A 24515-nucleotide genomic window follows, 5' to 3' on the forward strand; every position below is an offset into this window, starting at 1 on the left:
CGCGCAAATGGAACGGACTTTTGTAAACTTATCCATCAATTTAGAAAAAGCAGGAAAAACCTGCTGTACGCAGGTCGACACGTAGCACTGCCACTTCCCTAAACTCACGCAGCAAACCTCATCACACATACACCCAACAACAGGTGGCCCCACCACACCTGTCGTTCTCTCTCTATCTCGGCTTAAAAGCCGAAGAAGGAAAAGACAGCGGGTGGGGGAATAGATTAGAGAGTCAGAGACCTCAACAAAGAGAGAGACAAAAGCCAGGCGCCGCTGCAAGTAAGATGTATAGATATTCAGCAAATTGATCCTAACTCATCCATCTCACACGCTATATACGTACACATGATTTAGAAAAAGGGATAAGATGCATAGATGTTTTCTGTTGATACCTGATCTACCGGATGGATTAAACAGAAAAACACTGGAAAAGATCAAGAATGTGGCTTAATTTGAAGAGTAATAAAAACCGAACCTAATTTGTAGATTTTACCTATGTATATCCCTTTGTATAATTGAATGCGGGTTAAGGAAAGATTTTTAACAATTTGACTTTGTCTCCGGTGAGAAATTTCGCTTTCACTTTCTCTAGGTTAGTTCCCTACGGCCTCTCTCTCCTCTCTCTCTCTCTCTCTCGCTATCTTCTTTATTAAAAATTAAAAATGCACGCATGTATAGACGTGTTCTCTGTCATATAATTTTCAACCACCAAGTGCACACCACCCATTTTTTGTATCCAGAAAAGGACAAGCTCGGTGAGAGCCAGAGAGAGTGAGAGATCAGTTTATGCGCTTTATCTAACGGTGCAAGAAGGTAAGGGGAGACAGAGAGAGATCAGAGACAGAGCGAGAGAGAGGATGGGAGGGGGAGAGTGGTATTGGAGAGAATAGAGAACAAGATCAACCGCCAAGTTACCTTTTCAAAGCGCAGAAATGGTTTGCTTAAGAAAGCCTTCGAGCTCTCCGTACTGTGCGATGCTGAAGTTGCGCTTATCATATTCTCCAGCCGCGGCAAGCTCTTCCAGTTCGGCAGCACTGAGTAACTCTCTCTCTCTCTCTCTCGCTCTCTATATGTTGTCATATAGCATACTGATTTCTGTTCCATTTAAACATCAAAGTACTGTTGTTTGGTGTTTACTTTGCTTAAATATATTACCATTTAATTATGAAGGAGACTAAGAAAGAAAACAAAGAACTAAAGAAGTGTTTGCTTTGCTATGCTTCCTCTTTAATACCTGGAAAAAGATTTTCCTTTTTCTTACGGGGAGGGCCGGGAAGAGTAGTGGCAGTCATCGGTTTCATAGCACGTCCGATCGTCCTTCCTTGTCGATCTCTTCCGGCGGATTGATGCATATTGTGAGTCTTGTCAAATCGGCATGACCCCATATGAGTCTGGACGTTCAATTGTCCTTTTTTTTTGTGGTTTTTCTGTCAGGTTTTAGCATCTAGGGTTGGTTTCTCTCTCCATGCGTGTGTGTATGCGCGCGCACTTCGCCTTTCTGGCTGCTTTGAGAAAGAATCTTTAAGCTTGAGAAAGAGAGAAAGAGAGAGAAGAGAAACTTTGTTTTTCTTCTTTCTGCTTGGTACTGGGCATTTATACGAGCAAGTGTCTTCATTCATGGTGATTTTGCTTGAAAATTTTCAACATCTTTCTTTCTTAGGTACGCAACACCCTTATCTTTCTTGTCACTTGATGATTAATCTCGGCTCTAGATTTCTTTTCCTTATATTATCATTCATTTCTTTCTTTTTTTTCCCTTCTCTTTGTGTTTTGCTTCGACGATATCCATAAAATAGAAGAACTGTTCTGAGAATATATATATATATATATATATATATATATATTATATAAAAATCTTCATCTAGGATTTATGAAGCTCTAAGAACTGACTTAGAGCTGATCTTTTGATGTTCAACAGATTGGCTGATAAACAACTTTGTGAGCAAGTTAACTGGCCTATGAAAAATGCTAGGATTTGATGTGTCGAGTTTCGTAGAGCATGTCATGCTAGGTTCCTCAAACTAACCGATCAAATTAATTAGGAGACCTAGACAGCTATCTATAACTTCTCAAATAATCCTATCATAATTTCTTATTTTAATTTCTTGTTAGATTTCTCCCTTGTTACGTACGTAGGCTGGTAACAGCTAAAGTAAAGTCAGAGATTTTGGTTTAATTTTAGTAGCTACACCACTATGGATGTGAATTCAAATACCCATTTGGGCACAAAAGGCTTAATTTGCACAAAGCTGGACGAGATTCTTGAAAGATGAAATCACGTTTGACATCATGATGGACGTCCAAAGTGATTGATCAGTATAAAGATCTCTCTTCCTTATGGTTAGTGCAGTGAAATTTTAGACACGACAAAAGTAGAAGAAGACAAGCTAGCTAGCTAGTAGTTATACTTGAAAAAAAGGAATCAGAAGACCAGAAAATTGTGAAAATGAAACCATAAGGACAAAAGAATGGGTGGAAGAAAAGAAAGAAAGAGATGCAATGGAATTAAGCAGCCAACAGCGACAGAAAATTGAACGAGATGATGATCTGATACTATGGAGAATTGAAAGTTATTCCTATTAATGTACCCTTGTTCATTAATGTACTGTTTCCGCAAGTTGATTTTGTAGCCCTTCACCCAACAACGCAAATGAACAAGCAAGTACTAAAGTATAAAAGGGTCAAATTGTACCCTTGTTCATTAATGTGTTGGAAGAAATGCATGTATGAAATAATTATGTACGTGATAGATCATGTATCTACTTAATTAGCTTATACATAATATAATACTCATGCATGTAAATTCATGTAATGCTCATTTCATGAAATGGCCGATTTCTCTCTGTTTTCAGGATGAACAAGATCCTTGAGCGCTACCGCCGATGCTGTTACTCGCAAGACACTGACGTTGTTGAGCAGGGAACACAGGTTTTGTCCAAAAATATTTCTCATCAAAATTTCAATCTGTTCAATGATGATTTTAACCTTGACGATCGATGGAGTAGCTTATTACAGATCATTTTCTACAAATTTTAAGCAAAAAGTAGCTAGCGTTTCGTTTAAGAACCCAGTACATTATTACCAGAATGATGCAGTTTATTAATGATTAACTGGACAGCTTGTTCTTATTTAATGTACTGGTTCGATCTCCTTTTGTTGTTCAATGCAGACCCTATACCGAGAGATCACAAAATTAAGGGCAAAATATGAATCTCTTCAGCGCTCACAAAGGTTAATTCATAACCAAAATTTCCATCCATTGACTCAAATGCATATTAATGCCTTTTCGTATCTCTTTTGAGTATAGTTACAGACAAATTAAAGATATCAGTCTATCTCTCAAAATACTGCCTGCATATCAACATTTCACTTTCATATTTATGTTTTCTAGGCATATGCTTGGAGAAGATCTCGAACCCCTTAATCTGAAAGAGCTGCAAAACCTTGAGAAACAGCTTGACAAAACTCTCTCGCGAGCTAGGCAACGGAAGGTATGCACGTATAAGCTGCTTGGTATTTAATTGGTGCAAACAGCCCAAACGAAACCACAATAATACACAAGAATGTTAATTACACATTCACATTGTCATTTGTCACAACTTATGGATCGAGTCCATCGACCAATTTGCTTCCACATGCAGAAAAGTTCAATATGTTCTATATATTATGACCAAAGCTGATGACATCTTTCAATATAATGACACTCCTATAAGTATAGATCGACTGATCATGAAAACTCATGATAAATATATATGATTCTTTAGTCATTATTTCTAGTCTAACATGGGGAGATTTGTTATAACTTGAACATTTTCTAGCACCATATTAACGCCCCTATGAAATTTGGAGCAGCTTCACATGCAAAGCGTTCCTGTACGATAGGGGTGATTGCATATACAAATAATGGCAGCCAGAAATTTCTACAGAAATCATGTATTCCTAAATCTTTAATTTAAATAGAAACAAATCGTCATGTAATCATTGACGGATTACTTCTATTTTGACAAGGGAGGAGGACATGAAAAAAAAACGGAGGGAAAAATTTAAGTATTGTGCTGGCACTGATCTTTATATGAACAGTGCTTACATTTTGCCCTAGGTATTTTTCGGCCTTGACGTTCCTCCCCCCTCAGCATATGTATCACTACATAAAAATCTGTTGTCACCTAATAGAAAGAAGTTGTTGAACTTTATAATGATTCAATGAGTTTCAATTATAACTTTGATCAATGTAGCGTATCTTGAGAAATAGAGCATCCAGATCCAAATGATAACAATTAACACGTACAACCGAACTACTCACTCACAACCCAAATCTGCATTGCTTCCACCAAGTATACTCGTCATCAAGAAATCATCGTTTTTGCATAAATTGTAATTACATTGACTTCAATATGCCTTGTCATGTTTGTTTGGCTTCTTCCTTGCAAAAAGCCCAATCTCTTGCTGTGATGAAGCATTCATTCCTCAAGAACTCATCTCTTCCACATGCCCAATAGCTAAAAGTGAAGATTTTAGCTAGTCACATAGAGAGAGAGAGAGAGTATTGATAGTAGATATTTGGGTGACTATAAAATGTAAGAGAAAATACAAAAAAATTGGTCACATTCGAGGTTGACCAAACCTCCAAGAGAAAAGAGAGAGAAAGCAAAATAAGAAAATATTTTCATTAAGGTTCGGGATAATCCCCTGGGTGAATGCAGCCCCACTACAAATACTCACATGCTCTTACTAAAAATATCTTCCTATTCTGCTTTCTCTCTCTTTTCTCTTGAAGGCTAGATCAACCTCAAATGTGACCAATTTTCTTATATTTTCTAGTCACACAAACATTTACTATCAGGTGTATTACAAGTGATATATAGAACCAGGCTTTCCTTGGCAGCTGTCTTCAGTGGGTTTTTTTTACAATGGATTTGTTCTAATGGAATGGCATTACGAGAAAGACCAACTGCCATCATCTAATATATTAATGTAACTTGTTCTATCTTATATATTTTGATATAAGCATTGGCTTATTAAACATTCTTTTCTCTCTATTATTGAATCTTCGATTTGTTTTTTTTTTCCCCTTCTTACTGATTTATGTATCCAGATTATAATGTTACAACGATTATAATTCATTTTGATTCAAATGCAGACACAGATAATGTTAGATCGATTAGAAGAACTACGGCAAAAGGTAAAGCATTCAAAACCAATAGTATATACCTTAATTTGCTTTCATGAATATTTGCTAGGGTTTGGAGGTGACAGTGGCTATAGTTCTGAAGTTTGAACTCCTTCCAATTTAATCATATTCGTTTGATTTCCCTAATTATATTCTGGGTAAACTTTGCCTTGAGAATCAACTTGGGACATGGTATATACTTGAAATGCCTGGTCTCTTTGGGCCAATTAGCTAGCTAGGAGCTGAACTCTCTCATGTTTTTCCCTTTTGTGAAACTGTATGCCAAAAATATAGTGAGTCAAATTAATATTTTTTTTAAAAAAAAATTAGTACTAATAAAGCCTAGATTCACCAACTCCAAGTATATATACAACTACGAACAAATGATCAAAGGTATTCCAAAAAAACAAAAAAAAAAAAAAAATGTCAAAGTTACATTAATATTTAGATGATTCTATATACATCCGAAGTCTTTTCCTTACCAATCACTACAGGCCGTCAAGACCGACTTCCTTTGACCCTTTAGCGAGCTCGGCAGCTAGGTATATGGTGTTTGATAATTTGCTATTAATGGGGATATTGGAGTGATCTACTTTAAAGGATGAACAAAGAGTCTAATCGAGATTTCACATGAACTTACGTACACAGGTTACTATTTCAAATATTTGATGAGGCATGATCACTACAAGAAAAATGAACTTTTGTGATCATTTAAGTACGGCGAAAAGACTATATTTGTGATTAAAATAGACTCATTTTAATTGTAAATAGTCATTTCGCTGAAATTAACTGGCCACAAATAAACTGTTTTCTTGTAGTGGATATTTATAAGCGAATCATGAATTAGTCTCCTAATTAGCTGTAGAGAACTTCAGATATTTGAAAATAATTGATCGTCAAATTCATCAGGTATAGTTGCCTTATATATGATACCTGCATGGATATTTCATACAATTACTTAATTAAAGGTACTTTGGTAATATTGAAAAACAACACGTACATGGAGACATGTTGGAATTTTGGTCGAATTTAAGATTTTATTTGGACAGAGCACTTGGTATTACAATAAATCCTTCAAATTAATGACGCGCGGCCGAGATTATCGAAACAATTTAAGGTTTGGTAGGGGATTTGCAAATAGCCAAATAAATGGTAGCCTGGGGAAAAAGTTGAATTCACCTCTATTATTATCATCATCATTGAAACCCTGTATCATTTGTTCAATACATCTTGGCAGGAGCGCTGTCTTGGAGAAATGAACAGACAGCTCAAGTCTAAGGTTTTCCCTTGAATACTTGAACTCCGGCTTTGTCAGGAATATCTACGTAATAACTTACATGTTTCGGTTATAAAGGCCTTATAAATGTGTTTCAATATTCAATATTTCAGATCGAGGAAAAGGGTCAACGTGTTCATGAAGCCATTCAAGGCCCAGGAAATCCTACCACAGAAGCACCTGTCGACTGTTTCGAGCAGTTGCACACTTCACATACCAATCACGCAGCATTAGAACGACCCACCTTTCATTTGGGGTATGCTCTCTCTCTCTCTCTCTCTCTCTCTCTCTCTCTCTCTCTCTCACAAACACACACTTACACTTCAGTAATTATTTAGTAATTATAATGATTTATTCAAACTATATATATAACATTTTAGTCCTTAGTCACTTATTGAAGTTTGCGAGCAAGAAATATATAATCTAAGACACATGAGATGAATTCATATTAAAACAGGTACCATCAATCTGCAGTACTTGATCCCCAAGAAGCAGCAATGGAAACAAGGACCTTCACGGGTGGGACTAGCCGCTATCAGGCTTGGCTTCTTTGAAGTTCTTCGCATTAATTAAGCTGTACGTCCAACGTGTATGTGCGCGCGTGCACCTCTGCTTATCATACTCATGTCATGCGCATGCATGCATGCTGCTGAACATGCCTTGCAGCTAGCTTGTTCTCCCTATCCATGTCTCTCGTGTTGACTGGATCATCATTATCATCATGATCAGTTGCATGTGTGACTAATAATTTGTTATTGAACCATTTGGGCTAATGCATGATTGAATAAGAAAATGTGTATATACGTATATGTGATATATTCGTGATATTATATGACACATGCTAAGTTTACACCACTCCCAGTTTTCCATGACATTCATTCCGTTTTCCAACCTTGAGCACAGGAAATTACAGGGACAATAACCCTGTTTTCTTTTAACTCGGCTTACCTATTTGCTTCTTGCCTCGGACTCCGATCGAAGCTGCCGAACATTAGGTTTTGTTTGGATAAACTCATTTCATCTCATTTAATTATTATAATTTTTCTAAACTTTCAAACAAAATATAATAAACAATTCAACTTTTTCATCAAATTTTAAAATAAAAATAATATTAAAAAATTATATTCTAACAATATTTTATTCAACTTTCAACTCTTATATCAACTCAACTCATTATTATGCCGTATGCTTCATTTAGATCACCATTTAATTAAGGTAGGAAATATCGGGTCACAACTTTATCTATCTGTGAGTCTGCGAGTCTCAATACAATATTGGGCATAATTTTTGTAGTAGCCAGACCTTTTCGGAATCATGTACCAATTTGAGTCATTTGACACCTGCCTTTGCAACTCTGCCCCCACCATTCTGAGTTATATCCATGTTATCAAAATGCTAATGTGGCAGTAGTAAATGGGCACTTTTAAAGCCAATGGCAGTGGTCTTACGTGGAATATTCCCATTTTGAAAAGTTGGTCAAAACCAAGCGTCTAGCTCAAGTATTACTGTGCATGGTTGCAACCCAGCTGTCTGCACTGTGACCCGAGGCTTGTTCTTGGCTAGCTAGCTGTGTAAAGCTTTCTGATAATGACACATGCAAAGAAAGCTCCTGCCTTTTCAGCTACTCGGCTGACACTGAAATATCATATTTTTATGTCAATATCATTCATTTATACATATATTATACGCCAGCCAGCGACCACAACTTCAATTAAAGCATCATTTTAATTCTTTTCTCATTTCTTTCTGTGAACAAATGCAATACAACTATAGTACACGTCTCTTTTTTTGGCCCCTGATATATAGGAGAACTGATCGATCGATATAATTAATGTACAACCCACTTTTGTCCCTTGAAACAGTTTTACACGGGTCGTGTTACAGATACGGCACGGAAAGCATCAGAATCCAGTGAACTACTTGATATATCTCTCCCATTTCAGACATATAATCTTTGAACATTTTCCTTTTCTGCCATGCATGCATGCAGTAGCCTATACGGTTCATATTCCTTCGTTGGAATGAAACTGCAGCTGGAAGACTAATTGTCTCATTGTAAATATTCGCTGCTCTTTCAAGATTACAAAAACCTTATCGTTTAGTGCACGGATCTAAGAAAAAGCCAATGTATCTGTTAATAATGCTTTGGGATTACCAAGCTGCATGCGTAAATGTTTATTACTAATCAATATCTGTGTTTGCCCTATGAAAAATGGTGATCATGCATGCTGCTGTGATTTTCACTTGAAATGGACAGAAATATATCATTGGAATAGGAGTACAACATGCAGATCACCAGGATAACATGATATATTATGAAAATTTATTACTCGATCTGGTTTTATATGCATTCTCCTGCATGTGTTTATCGTCAAATACTCTTACAAACAAGCCTAATGCTAGCTCCATGGGTTTTCCTGGAAAAACAGTACTACTCCTCTCGGATCATCCAAGAATATAGTTCATTGGAGATCGATGGACATGAATGCATCACAACTAAAACCTGGTCAATTAATTCTTTGTGTCGGATACGGAGAGTTGTCCCAATTAAGAACATGCATGGTAAATATATATCCAATTGACTTCTCCAAACATTAATGTTAATTGGACAAGTTTCCCCCTTGAATTCTCAGTTAAGACTAATGGCATGCATTAGGAACCAAGATTTATATAAAAAAAAATCTTATATATATTTAATAAGTTTAATTCATTGCATTTTGTTTGCATATAAGTTTGTATATAATTTATAACGTATTTGTTTTCCCTGGTTTTTTTCTCTTTTCATGCAATTTGTAATATAATGCATGGTTTTTTGGCTTGATAAATTATTTACGTACCCATGCATTTAGGGATCAATTGAAAATGAAGAGTTTGATGCATGATCGATTCGAATTATATGGTGAAAAATTATGGGACCGTTAGATCGTTACTAGATTTTTCTCATACCCTTGTTTTTGTGTCACATGGAAGAATTAAAGTACTGATTATATTAGACATTTTTTTTTTTTTTTTTTTTGCCTTTTGGCAATTAGTGAAAGATTTGATAGAAATACACAGTACTACAAGAAAAATAAATATTTATGATGAGTTATTTGCGACAAAAATGACCATTTGTTATCAGAATAAACTTATTTTGATAGGAAATAATTATTTTTTACAGAAAATAAATAGTAACAAATAAATAATTTTCTTGTAATGATAATTATATTAATTGTTACTACAAGAACAACAGAGCAAAACCAAGCATAGGTAAAAGAGTAGCTTTACTATTCATCATTTTCATGCACCACGCACATGCCATACTTATTTTTATTATTTATTATTTTATTATTTCTAAATTAATTGAGTTTTTCTACTCATTATGTATATACCATATATTATTAAGAGAAAAAAATAAAATATAAAAAATTATGTGTAGCATGTAGTGTGATAATGGTGAGCAGAATTTTTCTAAGTAAAATACCACTAATAAAAAAAAAATTACACTTTTTTAAGTTGGAATCTATATTTTTATAAAGATTTATATAAAACTTATCAATTTAAAATTTATATAGATAATTTCTGTCGTTATATATATATAGAGAAATAATACTTGTAGTCGTGAGTGTGCAAGCGCCGCGCAGTCACTTTGAAAAAAGTGAATAAATATAGGATCCATATGAAAAGAAATTAATTTTTTAATAATAGATCTCACTTTTTTTTAAAATAACTGTATAATATTTACATATTTTACGATTGTATGTAGCATTACTGATATATATAATATATGTCAAGTACAGCGAAATAATTTTTGAAGCAATTAGAGGATCGGACAGCTTAAACCTAGGTGGCCAACAACCGACCTATCCACAAACTACGGCGTGAAACCCAATAAGCTTATAAATAATACTTAACAGAAAAGTCATCATACATATATGCAAACCCATGAGCTTATTAAAATACTTGCGGCCCAAATTCGGTGGTTCCACTTTTATCGACAATAATATAAAACTAATAGTAATTATAATAATGAAAAGTGTCTCCATGTGTATATAATGCAAATTAAGTTTTATAATAATAATAATAATAATAAATTTTATTTATTCTTTTTTCCATCCTCAAGTAATTTCGTGTTTGTTTCGTTTTCTTGTTTGGCAGTAAAATATCCGTTATCTTTTCGTGGCTGCTCCGTGATATATTTCCATTTCAACATTTGTCAGCTGAATCCTTTCATTCCAGATCACAACCGCGTCCTTTCCTTTCTCCTCTTCTCTTCTTTTAACGCTGACACTCTGCAATTGTTGTTGTAATACTCGGTTCAATCACTTTTTTACTTGCATCACTCCAATGGCTACGAATCCCACTCCAGGTTCCACCTACTTCCATCTCTTCCATTGCTCATTGATACGATGATGGTTCTTGATTGAATATCTATCCTTTATTAGAATTACATTTCACTAGTTTTACTATGCAGAGATTTCATATCTGGGCCATACCAGGTTTTTCAGTAAAAGATTGTTTCGTTATTATTACGGGTTTCTAAGATTATTATCGGTATCTTTCTAGTATCTGATTATTGTTTTTCTTATTATCGGTATCTATCTCGTATCTGATCGTTGTTTTTCTTGGGATGGTTTGTCTAGATTCAGCTAGTCTTGCGGCTCTTTCTTTGTTTGTTTCATGGCTTGTTCTTGGTTGTGTAGTATTGTATCTTTCTGGGACAGTCGTAAGAACTGTTTCTGGTACGCCTTAACGTGAAATTTCAGTTCGTTACGTCTAAATAAAATGCCATAGTCAGTCTTTGCTTAATTAGTGCAAAATAGTCATTTTAATCGATTGTTTCTATTTGCTTTCGGTTTGTAAAACTAGTTTTTTGTTCTGTATGTGTTCACCAGACCTTAAGTTTTGTGGGGACACAGACGTTTGATAATTTATTGGGAAAAGGTAAAGGGGGGCATTTGCAAAAACTATGAAATTTGATTGAAAAGGATTAGTTCAGAATGGAATTTTAACAAATCAAGTTCAGCAGATAATATATCAGTTTTCTGACCAAATATAACGTTTTGGGAATATTGAATCACACAATTTGAAGCTTTTGCTCTAACGTGATATGGGATTTTTGAAGAATAAAAGAAAAAGAAAGCTTGGATTACTGCAGGACATGTTTCCCTCTTGGACTTAATGTTTTATTTTTAACCATCTGATTTGCATTTTCGCTGGTATCCTTTTACATCCTTTTATTTCCTGTATCAACACACCTTATATGTTTATCTGGGCACAAAAGGCCTATGCAACATATTTGTTTGAGTAACATAGTAAAAGACAGTGTTTCACTTTTCTACTTTCTTGATAAATACTGTAGAAATCATATGACCATCAGACCACGATTCTTATTAATTTGAACCAATTTGATTTGTATAGGTGGTTCTGAAGATCTTCCCTCAGATACACAGGGGACTCGGGATAACAATTCACTGGTTGTTTGCTTTGGGGAAATGTTGATTGACTTTGTACCAACAGTTGGTGGAGTTTCACTTGCTGAAGCACCCGCTTTCAAGAAAGCTCCCGGTGGTGCTCCTGCTAATGTGGCTGTTGGCATTTCCAGATTGGGTGGTTCATCAGCTTTTATAGGCAAGGTGTATTATCAACTCTCTCTTTTTTTTTTTCATCTAAGAATTTTAATATTAAACTTTAGATGCAAACAAAGATGTGAGATGTGTGAGTAAGATTCAAAGGAACAGAGCACAATGCTTTTGAGTTTTAATAAGACAATGAAATTTGGTTGATGATGTAAAACTTCCTTCTAAAAATTTAAATGCTTTGTTAAATTTCTTTTTTTGTACTATGATGTTTCAGTTAATAATAGAATGATTTTTTGACCAACTGTTTTATATGAACCCATTGTGAGCTCCTCTGTGGTTCCAAAATGATGCCTCAAAGGATATCTTCTCACTGTTTCTGCAGTACCTACTTTGGGACCTCAGTGCATTATCAATGGCTTTGGAGGAAAACTCTGTCCCTCTTGAATCGTGCCTTTTTTACTGCTTAACTAAATCCTCATACTTTTTCTGCATGTGGCATACAAGTTTTTTTATCAAAGGCTCATTGCTTCAACTTAAGCTAAGTAATACCATTTCTAAGTTCTTGACTTTACTATGACAGGTAGGTGATGATGAGTTTGGGTATATGTTGGCAGACATTTTAAAACAAAACAATGTTGACAATTCAGGCATGAGGTTCGACCACAATGCAAGAACTGCACTGTCTTTTGTTACACTCCGAGCTGATGGTGAACGTGAATTCTTATTTTTCCGTCATCCAAGTGCTGATATGCTTCTTCATGAATCAGAACTTGATATAGACCTTATTAAGCAGGTCTCTCCTTTTGAATTTTATAATGAAAAAGATAACAAAAGTTACTGATTCTACCACAGTTGCTTATTTCTGCAGAAATTTTAACATCCAAATAACATATAATTGCAGGCAAGGATCTTCCATTATGGTTCAATTAGTTTGATTGATGAACCATGCAGATCAACCCATCTTGCTGCGATGAGCATTGCCAGAAAGTCTGGTTGCATCCTCTCCTATGATCCAAACTTGAGACTGCCATTATGGCCATCGGCAGAGGCTGCTCGGAATGGCATATTGAATATATGGGACCAGGCAGATATTATTAAGGTGTTATATATCCGATTATATAGGATTCTAATATGAGAGTTGTTTGCTACCACATGGGTGCAAACGAAATAGTATTAGTTCATTGTAATAATCTGTTACATGGCACTCATCAAGTCTTCTTATATAAATTTGGCAGATAAGTGAGGACGAAATTACATTTCTAACTGGTGGTGATGATCCTTATGATGATAATGTGGTGTTAAAGAAGCTTTTCCATCCAAATCTTAAGCTTTTGGTTGTAACTGAAGGGTCAGAGGGTTGCAGATATTACACTAAGGTAAGTACTAGTGGACAATGTAAGAAATGTCTAGCAGAGGAGACCTAGGATGAATAGTTTCTTGTGGAAAAATGACTGTACTTGCAGTTAGCAATAATTTCAGATGGTTGATCCTGTTATTCTATATCCTGTTGATAGGTTACAAGATCATTGACAACAAGTGGATTTTATGCAGGAATTCAGGGGCAGGGTTGCTGGTGTTAAAGTTAAACCTGTTGACACAACCGGTGCTGGAGATGCATTTGTCAGTGGCATTCTGAACAGCTTAGCTTCTGACCTAAATCTTATCCAGGTACCTGCAGTTATTGAAGAGACTAAAGAAATGTTTTGATTGCATCCTTTTTCCTTCCCCAGTTTATAATGTTTGCGTTACATTGCTGCTATTTAAATGATTAAATCTATGTCAAATGCTTGTCGTTTATGCGATCTTTGCTGTGCAGAACAATTAGTACTATAGTTATATGTTTCTGGGTCATCTCCTAGAATGTAATATGCCTTAGAAGTGAGAGTTCCTGACATATCAGGCCATTTGGAATAATAATTGCTATTGATATAATTGTAAACCATCTTATAGTAGTAGAGGAGCTTCAACATGAGGCATTTAATTAAAATTTTTAAATGCATAGGTGCATTATATCATATGATTGATGATTCTATATAGTGGTTGGTTTTTTAGTGAACTTATTTTTTGAAGCCTAAGAAGATTTATTCAATTAATCTACACTTTCGTTAATTGACTATAAACTTGGGTTTCAATGTGAATATATGTACTCTTAATGTAAACTTTTCTTTTTAAAGGATGAGAAGCGATTACGAGAAGCTCTAGCTTTTGCCAATGCCTGTGGGGCCCTCACGGTGATAGAGAGGGGAGCCATTCCTGCCCTACCCACGAAAGAAGCTGTTCTCCAATTCTTGCCGAAGGTTGCTGCATGATAAACAAAGACTGAAATACTAGTTCATGTACTTTCATTTCTTGAATTAAGATAACCTAATGAGTTTCCTTGCCAGGGTAACTTGCTCCCATTTATTGTGTACTGCATTACTCAGTATTGAACTTTCCATTCACCTCAAGTCTCTGGCTTGGCTCATGCCCCTGAGCAGCACAAGCATAGGTGTTATGTTAGCATACAAGTGTTATAAGGAAAATAAAAGATGCAATTTTAGTCACAAAAAGGAAAAAATGGTTTTGTTAGGAGTATGAGACCTGAGCTGGGGATCACATCTTGCATGAATCACATGATAACGTCATCTCCTTTTGGTGCTAATTTAAATGTCTTGAATTTTATTAAGAAAAAGGATATTTTCAAAGGAAATACGTGGATAGAACATATTTAATAACTTGATAATAAAATAACTTTTTTATTAAATAAAATAAGCAAACTCATTCCTTGTCGCGTGATTCCTATGAGATGGTCGATGAACCGGCCATATTGGATCATAAGATTTTTAACATTTTGAGATGCGTTTTGCAATGTATTTTGTGAAAGTGGATAGGAAAAATGAGAAAGTATTAAGATTAAGATTTTTTAGATATTTGTGAAACTGAAAAATAAAAACCAAACATAGCAAATCGAAATTGAAGAAAAAAGAAAGGAACTCCACGTTTTCCTTGATACCAAACGGGGCAGAGGCAAATACTATTGATCAGAAGAAAAACCAGTAATCATTTTTTATTGGAAAAAAATGCAAAATTTTGAAAAAAACAAAAAAAACAAGAAAATCTCATTTGTCGCCAACTATCATTTCCCATTGAGAATAAAAAGATAATGAGATCGTGGTAATATATCGGATGCAAGACTTGGATCGAGGAGGGAGAGATCTGAAAAGCATTTTAGTTTCACAAATTATTTCTGGAAACGAAAAATGGCTATCAATCCTTCTCTCCGACCCGAGATCGGACCGGATGGCCTCGCTCGTGAAGCCCCGTCATTGCCTACACCGAAAAGGTTTTCTCCTCTCTCTCTCTCTCTCTCTCGCTCTGTGCAGAATGGGATTGTAATATATATTTTTGGGTGTGTGGCAGATAATTGAGGAAGAGCAGCTTCAATTAAAGAAGTACGTACATTTCCCAAATTTCCAGTTTTCAGACCCGTAACTGTTTGTTGTTCAATCTATAATAAACTTTGGTGTATATTTATTTTAATCGGGGTTTTGTTATTCGTCTATGATCTAAGCGATGGTTCTTTTTGTTTAAATTTGGGGATGGAATGGAACCTTGAAGTGATGACCGATCTCGATTGGATGGTGGATGCTTTCGCGCCCGTCGCCACACACCACCACCCACCCCCCCCCCCCCCCCCCCCCCCCCCCCCCCCCCCGGCAATCCAACTAACCCTAAAGCATTGTGTTCTCTTTTAGAAACAACTATTTTTTTTTTGTTGAATACATATTCAATCATTGAAAATATGATACTTGGTTTTTCTTTCCCTGCTTCTCTATTTTCTCAGCAGCGAAAGAAAGCATGCCATCACTTATTGTGTTTATTTTAAATTTTCCTCCGCCACAAAATGGAAGGAATGCTAGGACTCGTAATAAGCGTCTTGTTGGAAGTTTGAAAGTATGTGAAGTTGTGTGTTTATTAGTTTCCAAGCTTCTGTAATTATCATGGTTCGTAAAATGGAATGGTTTAGTTTTTTAACCATAACTATTATATAACTTGGTGAAATACTTGCACTTAATCTAGCCTGCGAACAATTTTCATAAAATGCCATGACGGGAATGAGATATATGGGTAGTATATAGCATACTTCTTTAATACATGTTTTCAAACCTAAATTATGATAAGATTTGGTGTATTTTAAATCATATTTTTTTCCCTTATTGAGTAAGTTAAGAATGCCAAGGAGTTGAAACATGACGAGTTGATTGGTAGAAAGTGTTGTTAGGTCAGCATAGCTGGGTGGTCCGCAGGTTAGAGGAGGCAGCTGCACTGGTGGTAAACTGATGGTTGTGGTGACAACGTGATGAAGGTGTGGTGGTGATTGTGGGTCAATTCTAAGGCTTGCTGCTGTGTTATGTTAAAGTTACCACTTATAGTAGTGGCTTATCACTGGTCACAGCTCTACTTTCTGGTGATTGTTGTAAGCTGGTGATGCTAGATTCTATTAGCTGTGAGGATCACAGTAACTGGTAGTGCTTGTTGCATGCTGGTGGTGGTAAGTATTTGCATAGTTAGTAGCAATAGGTACTTTGGTGGTATTTGTTTTGGGATGGCATGTTTATCATGGTGAGATTTTGGTGTTAGCAATATGATGCAAGCGACAGCATGGTAGTGGTAAGACATGTATTGGAGGCGGTTTTTGCTATCTTTGCCATTAGCCTTTTGATATCTTGCTTATAGTTTGCCTCTCGGCATTAATAATAATTATAAGAATGATATCGACAAGTTTTAAGTGTATCTGGATTTTTTTGCCTTAATACAACGGCTTTCTGTTTCTCTTTCTTCTATCATGTAATTTAGTGTTGCTGGCTTCCTTCATAATTCTTGGCCATGTAATAAATAATTTAGACAAAGAATGTCTTAATTTTTTACGCTATTTTCACCTAGGTACATTGAAGAAAATTATTCTAAAATTCGTGATGTGGAAAGAGAGCTAGCAAATCTTAACTTGGAGATGAAACTCACTGCTGGGCCCAAAAAAGCAGGTTGGTAGGTTGCCATCTTTAGTTATTCTTCTATTGCAGAAATATGATTTTTTTTCTTTAGTAATGTGCATAGTTGATTGATTTTGTTGTTGCTGTCATGTATGACGCATGCCTTAAGCGCTTGAACACTTGAGAAAGAAAATAGAAATCTCAACAGAGAGAGTTCGTGTTGCCAAGCTGAAGGAAGAACAAGCACGAAAGGTTTGTCCATTTAATGCTTGATTGATTTTATATATATACCCTTCAGATAGTGGAAATAATGTTTGACATCATTTAAATAGCTTATGAAGGCCTCTTCTTCAAAAGTGCCTCTGAAAATCCAAGTTGTTACTCAAGTCAATCAAGCTTATTGAGAATGTTAACAATCAATTTCTTCAGAAGTGGGAATTTGGTCTAGTTTTTCGATTTCAAAATGCACTAAGTGCATATGTGCGTAAGAAAGTGTCCTTAGCCATACTGAATTGGGAGAATTTTGATCATGTGTTACAGTGTTTTCAATGTTAAATATTGGTGTCTTAAAGAATCTGATCTTCTTGTTTTTTTTTTTTTTCCCAAAAAATGGGAGGGCACATGGAACAAGATAAACTTTGTGAAATTTGACAGTGTAGTTATTGTATGTCTACATGTGCCTGTTTAACTCTCAATGCATGTATTCCTTCTTTGACATCAGAGAGGGCTTTTGTTTATAAGAGTTAGGATATTTTTGGGTTACTGGAAATTCTTATTGTTTTATAATCACTTCATTTTTCCAGGGCATATCTTTTTTCTCCATTCTGCCTAATAAATTGTTCTTTTTGTGTACTTCAGGTGTGGGAAGCAGCATCAAGGGCTGTGCAGGATGAGGAAGCAATTAAGCAGAAGCTATGTGAAGACCTTAGCCAATTGGTATATAGCTCTGCCTCATGTGTATTTGAATGGTTACTGGTTGAAAATTTTGTCTTTTTGACACTATTATCTCTGATAGGTTCAAGAAAGCAGTAGCATACAGTTCTCTAGGCTGGAGGAATTAAAACGAAGACTAGAGGCCTTGAACCCAAGTAGAGCATCCACGTCTGTTCCTCTTGTAAGTTCTCTTGCTTTTTCTATTTGTCATATTAATATAAAGTCAGTGGCTTGGATGGGGCCCTATGGCTATTGAGTGCTTGGATTGTTCTGTTTTGTGATGAACAGTTTTGCTATTTCTGTGTTTCCTTTTAACCTATCAAAAAAAAAAAAAAAAAGTTATTGCCAAAAGAAAATGGTCTTGTGTGTATATTTGTTATATAAATAAAACTTTGTGCAGCAGCTGTTGTGATGAGCTTGTCCATTTCATTATGGTTTTGGTTTTGTGAAGAGATTCTTTATCACTTTTTATGGATATGTTTGCTTCATTTGATCTGCGGCGAGATAATCTACTGTCCAGATTGCAAAAGTATGAAGATTCAGACCCATGTTAACCTGGGTTTGTCCTGCTTATGTCCCTATTGACTTGCAAGGTAGTCTGCAAAGTTTAGACACTTTTTGGGGTGAAAGTAAAAGAATTGGAAGTGCAGAAAGAAGAAAGCATTAGTAATTTCTCGATTTGATCTGCCTTTTCAAGGACTTTTCCACTCATCCAAGTCACTAACCAATATACTGTGATTGGGAAATATATTAGTGATCCATCTATTCATTCAAGAAACTAATAAAATGTCTTTGAATTTGAAAAACATATTAGTGCTTAGTCATTGTAAGAATTGTCTCTCATCCATAAATTTCTACTTTATCTTTTCTGTACAATTAGACTCCTCTATGATCCTGTTGCTTTTTTTTATCAGGGTTTTGAGGTCATGACCCTATTTTGACTTTGGATTGTTCCAAGCTCATCTTCATCTTAAAATGGTTGGGTGCAGGTTTAGGCACTTCGACCTGTCGACTTGAACTTAACTTAGTGAGTTTGCTGTACATTTATTGATTCTCATTTTAACTGTGACCAAACTTGCTTGTAGCTTGCACTACGTGTTCTCAACTGTATCTATTGATCTTGCTGCCCCTTAGTTTAACCCAATTTTTTCTTAACATATATTGTTCTTCTAATATCTAAGGATAGGATAACTGCTATATTAAGGCTGTCATGGGGTGAAATACCGATGTTCAATATATTGGAGGGGCTTTAGGTCAAATAAAAGGAAATCTACAAAAGAATGGCAGAGGTGGAGCAAGTACGAGGTACTGGACAGGCAGCTTTTGCCGATGGTGTAAATGCTGAAGCTTTGCAATTTGAATGGTGATGTCTTTGGGATGGTTCATTGCCTTTGCCTATGTCTGGCATGAGTGTGTGGTGGGTTAGTCAGTGGAGGGGGGGGGGGGGGGGGGGGGGGGGGGGGGGGGGGGGGGGGGGGGGGGGGGCTTTGTTGTGGGGGTGGGGTGGTGGGGGGTTTATTGTGGTTGCTGCTATTTGTCATTAAGCTTAACAAACTCCATTCATTTTGTTGAATTCTTACATCCGTCATGTACTTTCTGCTGATGTGACAAGCACTGATATATAATAGCAGTGTCAATAAAACAATTTTTTTTTTTTTTAAATTTTGCACTTGGAATTATGTTTAGGATGGGAAACCAGCAGGACCTCCCCAGAATAGTGCAGTCGCAAATGCGGCAGTTCCTCAAACAACAGAACCAGGTGCTGGTGGAACTGCTTATGTTCCCAATCCAGGAAATGGTGGAAATGTTGCTGTATCGAATGGGCAAAATCAACAGCCTTCTGTTGAGGGAGAAGGAAGAGGCAAGAAGAAAACTCAGTTCCAAGGAAGAGGAAAGGGAATTGGGGCTGTGCCTAAGGGTAGAGGACCTCCCGCACCTGGTTGGACTGGTGCTGGGTTTGATGTGGATGGTAGTAGAGCCTAGGAGCACCACTCCATGCAGATTCTTTGCTAGAGCCATAGGACAGGGATCACCACTGTTGCTGGACTACTCGTCATTCTTTGGTCGATGTTTTACCTTCCATGTAATTCTTGTTGTTGTCTACATGAGCTTGTTGATAAGAAAATGTAATCTGAAATTTCTGACTTCTCATGGATACTTGAAAGTTGAATCTCATGTCACTAACATAGTATTTCAAGCAAGAATTAATAACATCGTTTGCAATGGTTCTGATCATCATCATGACCAAATTCTCTTGAGATTTTCCTGCTCGTTGAAAATTTGCCTTTGTGATCATGAAATCGCATCAGTGAGTTGCTTGGAAATTTAGTTTCCGATCAACTTGTAGAATGCCATCTCTCCTATTATATTTTGTTTAATTTTTGCAAGCCTTATCTTTTATTAGCGGTATCACCGTAGAAGTGCCTTCTTGCTTTTCAAAACAGACCTATGAAATATGGTTTGTGGGCTCTTCAAGTGATGTAAATAAATGGAAAAAAATGGGGGAAGTGCTGAATATGAGATTTGAGCATTTTTTTAAGAGTTTGGTTCTCAACTACTCTCAACTCATCTCAACTCATCATTACAACTTTTTTAAATTTCAATACAATATATAATAAATAATTCAACTTTTTCAAATCTCAAAATAATAATAATGTTAAAAAATAATATTCTAACAATATTTTATCATTTCAACTTAACTCAACACACTTCAACATCCAAACACACTTAATCTGATTAGTAAAACAGAATGAACTGTCCAACGCAAAGAGCAAGAACAGCAAAGAATTCAGCAGCTTCCATGAAATTAGGAGGATCTTTGAGTTCTGCAAGAGGAAGGTTGTACAGCGCTTGTTTCTCTCAAATAATCTGATTCTGGCTTATACCCACCCTAAAACAGTCCAATCCCAGGCATCTTTCAAATTTCTTTTCTTAAGCAAACAGCTTATTAATAAAACGGAACGAGATACGTGAGAGGGTGGAAGACCTGTATCTTCGTCCTTAATATCTTCAGTTAGGGAAAGCAAAAACGTAGTTGAATTAAACCACATTGACTGGCCCGATTTGCCAAGCATCTTTCACTGGTTTCTTCCATCGTAATGAAATTTATACTGTTCTTCAGCACGATTTTATCCATCTCTGAAAAAGCATCCACGCGCATGCATCTCATAATGTCTGGGTGGACTGCTTTTCTTCAGCTTTGAGATTATTGTTATTCATACATAGTTAATGATATTTCTTATACCTCATTTATTAATATTTTATTATTTAATTATTATTATTATTTTTTACTATTTAAATTTAAATTAAAAATTTTAGAACATGATCTTCTTGCATAATCTATAAGAAAATAAATTTATGTTTAATTTTTATAAAATTAAATTTATTTTTAATTAAATTATATGATTATGTTAATCGATTGAATTTATTATCTTCTAAATTATGAAATATGATCGTATTTTGAAATTTTTAATCTAAATTCAAATAATAAAAGATGTAAGTGTATGATTACTATACATACATACGGCAGAAGAAAACATAGTTGACCATCAATAGGTTGTGGGAAAATTAAGCGCTAGGATGCTAGCAGGCAGCAGTACTACGTACAGTACTCCGGCGGAACTGACCTGGTCGATCTAACTTGTGACCGGGGAATGGCGTCTCTTTAAAGTTGTGCATTAACGATAATTTAAACACAAGCATAATAAGTTGGTTGAATACATTCAAATATTACAATGATTTGGTCAAAGGAACGTCAATTCCAGCTTCTACTTTTACTGAATTAAGTTGGTTAAATGGGCCGTCCAGGAATCTCTTCTTTCCGGGTTTCCAACAACACTCTGATCTACCCAGTACAAACTTCTGGAACTTCTATTATCATGTTTGCTTTGAGCCAACTCAATTATTTTTTTTTCTTTTCTTTTTCTACCCAAATCTATTTTACTTACTAAGTCCTTTTTTTTTTATTTTTCTCTGGTCATATCATTAGTACATTCAGATGTTTTCTATTCATATACAAACAATTGATATTTCTATGGATGGAAAAGCACGAGGGATATTCCCGAGAAAATTTAAAACTCGTCTCCAATTGATCAAACACACTACGTACCTTTTTTTTCTTTTACCGACTGCATGCTGTCAATCCTAATCGATGAACATCCAACACATATTCAAAGTAGCTGGAAAGAAGGAACTTATATAATTTCAGCAATAATTGTCCAACCAACCCTCCTAGTCATGAAGAAGCTGCATGCATGGTCTACTTGATTGTTCATGATCTGTTCTCATAATAGCTCTACAGTGAGTGCAGTACATTACCTATTTGTAGCTAGCATGGATAGATAGCACCTTCATCGTACAGCAAGAGCTTAACTGGAGGAACGCGAGACTGGATGAAATTCTGCAGAATGGCACAGCAATTCTGCAGATAAGTCGTCGTTGGTCAAGGCCTGGCTAGAGGTTCATAAACATTTCCATTAAAAACTTCTGGCAGCCGGTAGATTTTCTCTTTAAATATAGCCTGCAACTGTAGTTTCTCTTAGATTTTAGCTGTATAATCGGTCCTGTTTGTCACATCATTAATGGAGTTAAATACGTTGTACTTTTAAGGGATGGTCGAGTTAGCCGAAGAGACCTGCAACCTACCACCCAAGGACCCCAACTACCCCGGCGTGTTCAAGTCCAATCCGTGAGAGTGAAAATTATTTGCCATTTCGGAAGTAGACATGAAGTAATAAATCTATCTAATTAAAGGAAGACATTATTTACGCCTAGTTTAGGATCAGTTATTTTTAAAATATCTTGTTATTATTTTTCATTTTATTATTATTTTTTATAAAATTTTTATAAAAAAAGATAGTTACACCATAGGTCCATAACTGTTTATGTTTCGAAAAATAAATTAAAGTGACATTAGTCTATAAAAAAATCAAATTAGAACGTGTTTCATGAAATTTTATTACAAACTGATCATTTTAATATTATCACTGTATTCAGAGTGTCATATTCAAACTAATGAGTAGGAATAAAATATTATCAATCACTTAATTTTTAAATTTTTGATCGATGTTTTCTGAGACGATAATATGATGTATAAATATCTTTTTATACAGTTAAATAAATAGCATATAGTGTATGTCAATAAATATATTTGTTACACCAAAACTCATCAGATCTGTCGACATTGTCATCGTTATGATCATCCATCATTAATCTCATTAATTACTTGAAAAATAATTGAAGAAATGGTACACAAATTCCACGAAATTGGATCACACACCCAAGAGGGAAAACTCAGGAATAAATAGGAGGATCTTGGAAAGCAACAAGTCAGGTTGCCTCAAACAACCCCAACATCGATCATGCATGATTAATTAAATAAATAAAATGACCAAGTCAAAGGTTCACTCCCTCGTGATATAATCCATGAGCACCTCCCATTGATCTCACCACCATTAATATACCTGACCACAATTAAACCAGTACCTCACATTGACCGATCCAGTACCATCAATCACATGATGCATGTCATTTGCATCTGCTTTTGCATTTGAATTTCCCGCTTGATCAGTGATGATCTTAGCTAGCCACCGGTTGTTCACTGCCATACTAGATTTGTGATCTGCAAGATATCTAAGCGAGATTGCTGTTGAAAATAATTAATGAAAGTTATAACACTCGTCAGTACTGGGTCAGATCAGGAAGTCGTACTTAATTATCGCAGAGACCCCGAGAGAGGCCGTAGGTACGTACGTACCTTCGCAGCACTTGATGTTCATACATTTAGTTTCGTATCACAATCTATTTTAACTTATTTTATTATTATTTATAATTTATTTTATTATTATTTACAATTCATCTCAACTCATATTTAAATTTACTATTATATGAGTTATTAACTAATTATATATATGCACTCCGATCAACGGCATTGTTCTTTTCAAACATTAATTTGGATCTCAATTTCAACGTATTATTATAATTTTTTTTAAATTTTAATATAAAATATAATAAATAATTTAATTTTTTTAAATTTTAAAATAATAATATTATCAAAAAATAATATTTTAATAATATTTTATCATTTCAACTTAATTCAGATTAATATCTAAACTTAGTCTACCATATCTGCATGTTCAATGATCTGAACGTTTCCAGGGACAAAACAAAATCATGATAACGTTAAAGTAATAGTACTCCACAGATCGAAATAATATACTTGATCAGATAAAACTTCTGATCATATATAGGTTTTTGGAAGAAATATACCATGTGTCAACATATATCTATATGAATAACTCTAGGCCGGGAACGGCTAGGATGTGCACCTAACGATGGTTTTAAAAATGTCAGGTTTGAAGTAAAAAATACGTCCTCATGGGAGATCAACTCAGGGGCCTTTTCGGAAGAAAGAGCAAAATATTTTATTTTGGTGCATGCAACCACGCAATTCTCCCACCTTTTATAGTACAATTGAACTTGGATAAAAAAATAAAGATTTTGTTATATATGACGTTAACTTGTGCAATTGGCATAGAGTTCTCTATAAATTTTTTTAAAATTTGATTAATACACTTTTTAAAATATTTTCTTTAATTTTATTCATC

At 35.2% G+C, this 24515-nt stretch overlaps 3 protein-coding genes across 3 annotated transcripts; all 3 read left to right on the top strand.

Annotated features, from left to right (window-relative positions):
- The first annotated feature begins 7 nt into the window (after positions 1-7).
- On the top strand, positions 8-7262 carry LOC121249217 (agamous-like MADS-box protein MADS3). Its single transcript, XM_041147937.1, has 9 exons — positions 8-65; positions 819-1038; positions 2853-2928; positions 3170-3231; positions 3392-3491; positions 5141-5182; positions 6408-6449; positions 6560-6702; positions 6904-7262. The coding sequence occupies exons 1-9, from the start codon at positions 8-10 to the stop codon at positions 6998-7000; spliced, it is 840 nt and encodes a 279-aa protein (XP_041003871.1). The 3' UTR covers positions 7001-7262.
- Positions 7263-10551: 3289 nt separating this feature from the next.
- On the top strand, positions 10552-14550 carry LOC121248335 (probable fructokinase-7). Its single transcript, XM_041146781.1, has 8 exons — positions 10552-10794; positions 11847-12061; positions 12588-12800; positions 12909-13106; positions 13243-13383; positions 13559-13675; positions 14182-14454; positions 14496-14550. The coding sequence occupies exons 1-7, from the start codon at positions 10773-10775 to the stop codon at positions 14314-14316; spliced, it is 1041 nt and encodes a 346-aa protein (XP_041002715.1). The 5' UTR covers positions 10552-10772; the 3' UTR covers positions 14317-14454; positions 14496-14550.
- A 405-nt stretch (positions 14551-14955) lies between these two features.
- On the top strand, positions 14956-20145 carry LOC121248394. Its single transcript, XM_041146857.1, is given in 8 exon segments — positions 14956-15301; positions 15304-15329; positions 15407-15438; positions 16931-17028; positions 17147-17229; positions 17836-17913; positions 17993-18091; positions 19597-20145. Coding segments are annotated over 8 exon segments (768 nt in total). The 5' UTR covers positions 14956-15246; the 3' UTR covers positions 19894-20145.
- The last annotated feature ends 4370 nt before the right edge of the window (positions 20146-24515 follow it).

Source organism: Juglans microcarpa x Juglans regia, chromosome 2D (genome assembly GCF_004785595.1).
Source record: "Juglans microcarpa x Juglans regia isolate MS1-56 chromosome 2D, Jm3101_v1.0, whole genome shotgun sequence".
Classification (NCBI taxonomy): Eukaryota; Viridiplantae; Streptophyta; class Magnoliopsida; order Fagales; family Juglandaceae; genus Juglans; species Juglans microcarpa x Juglans regia.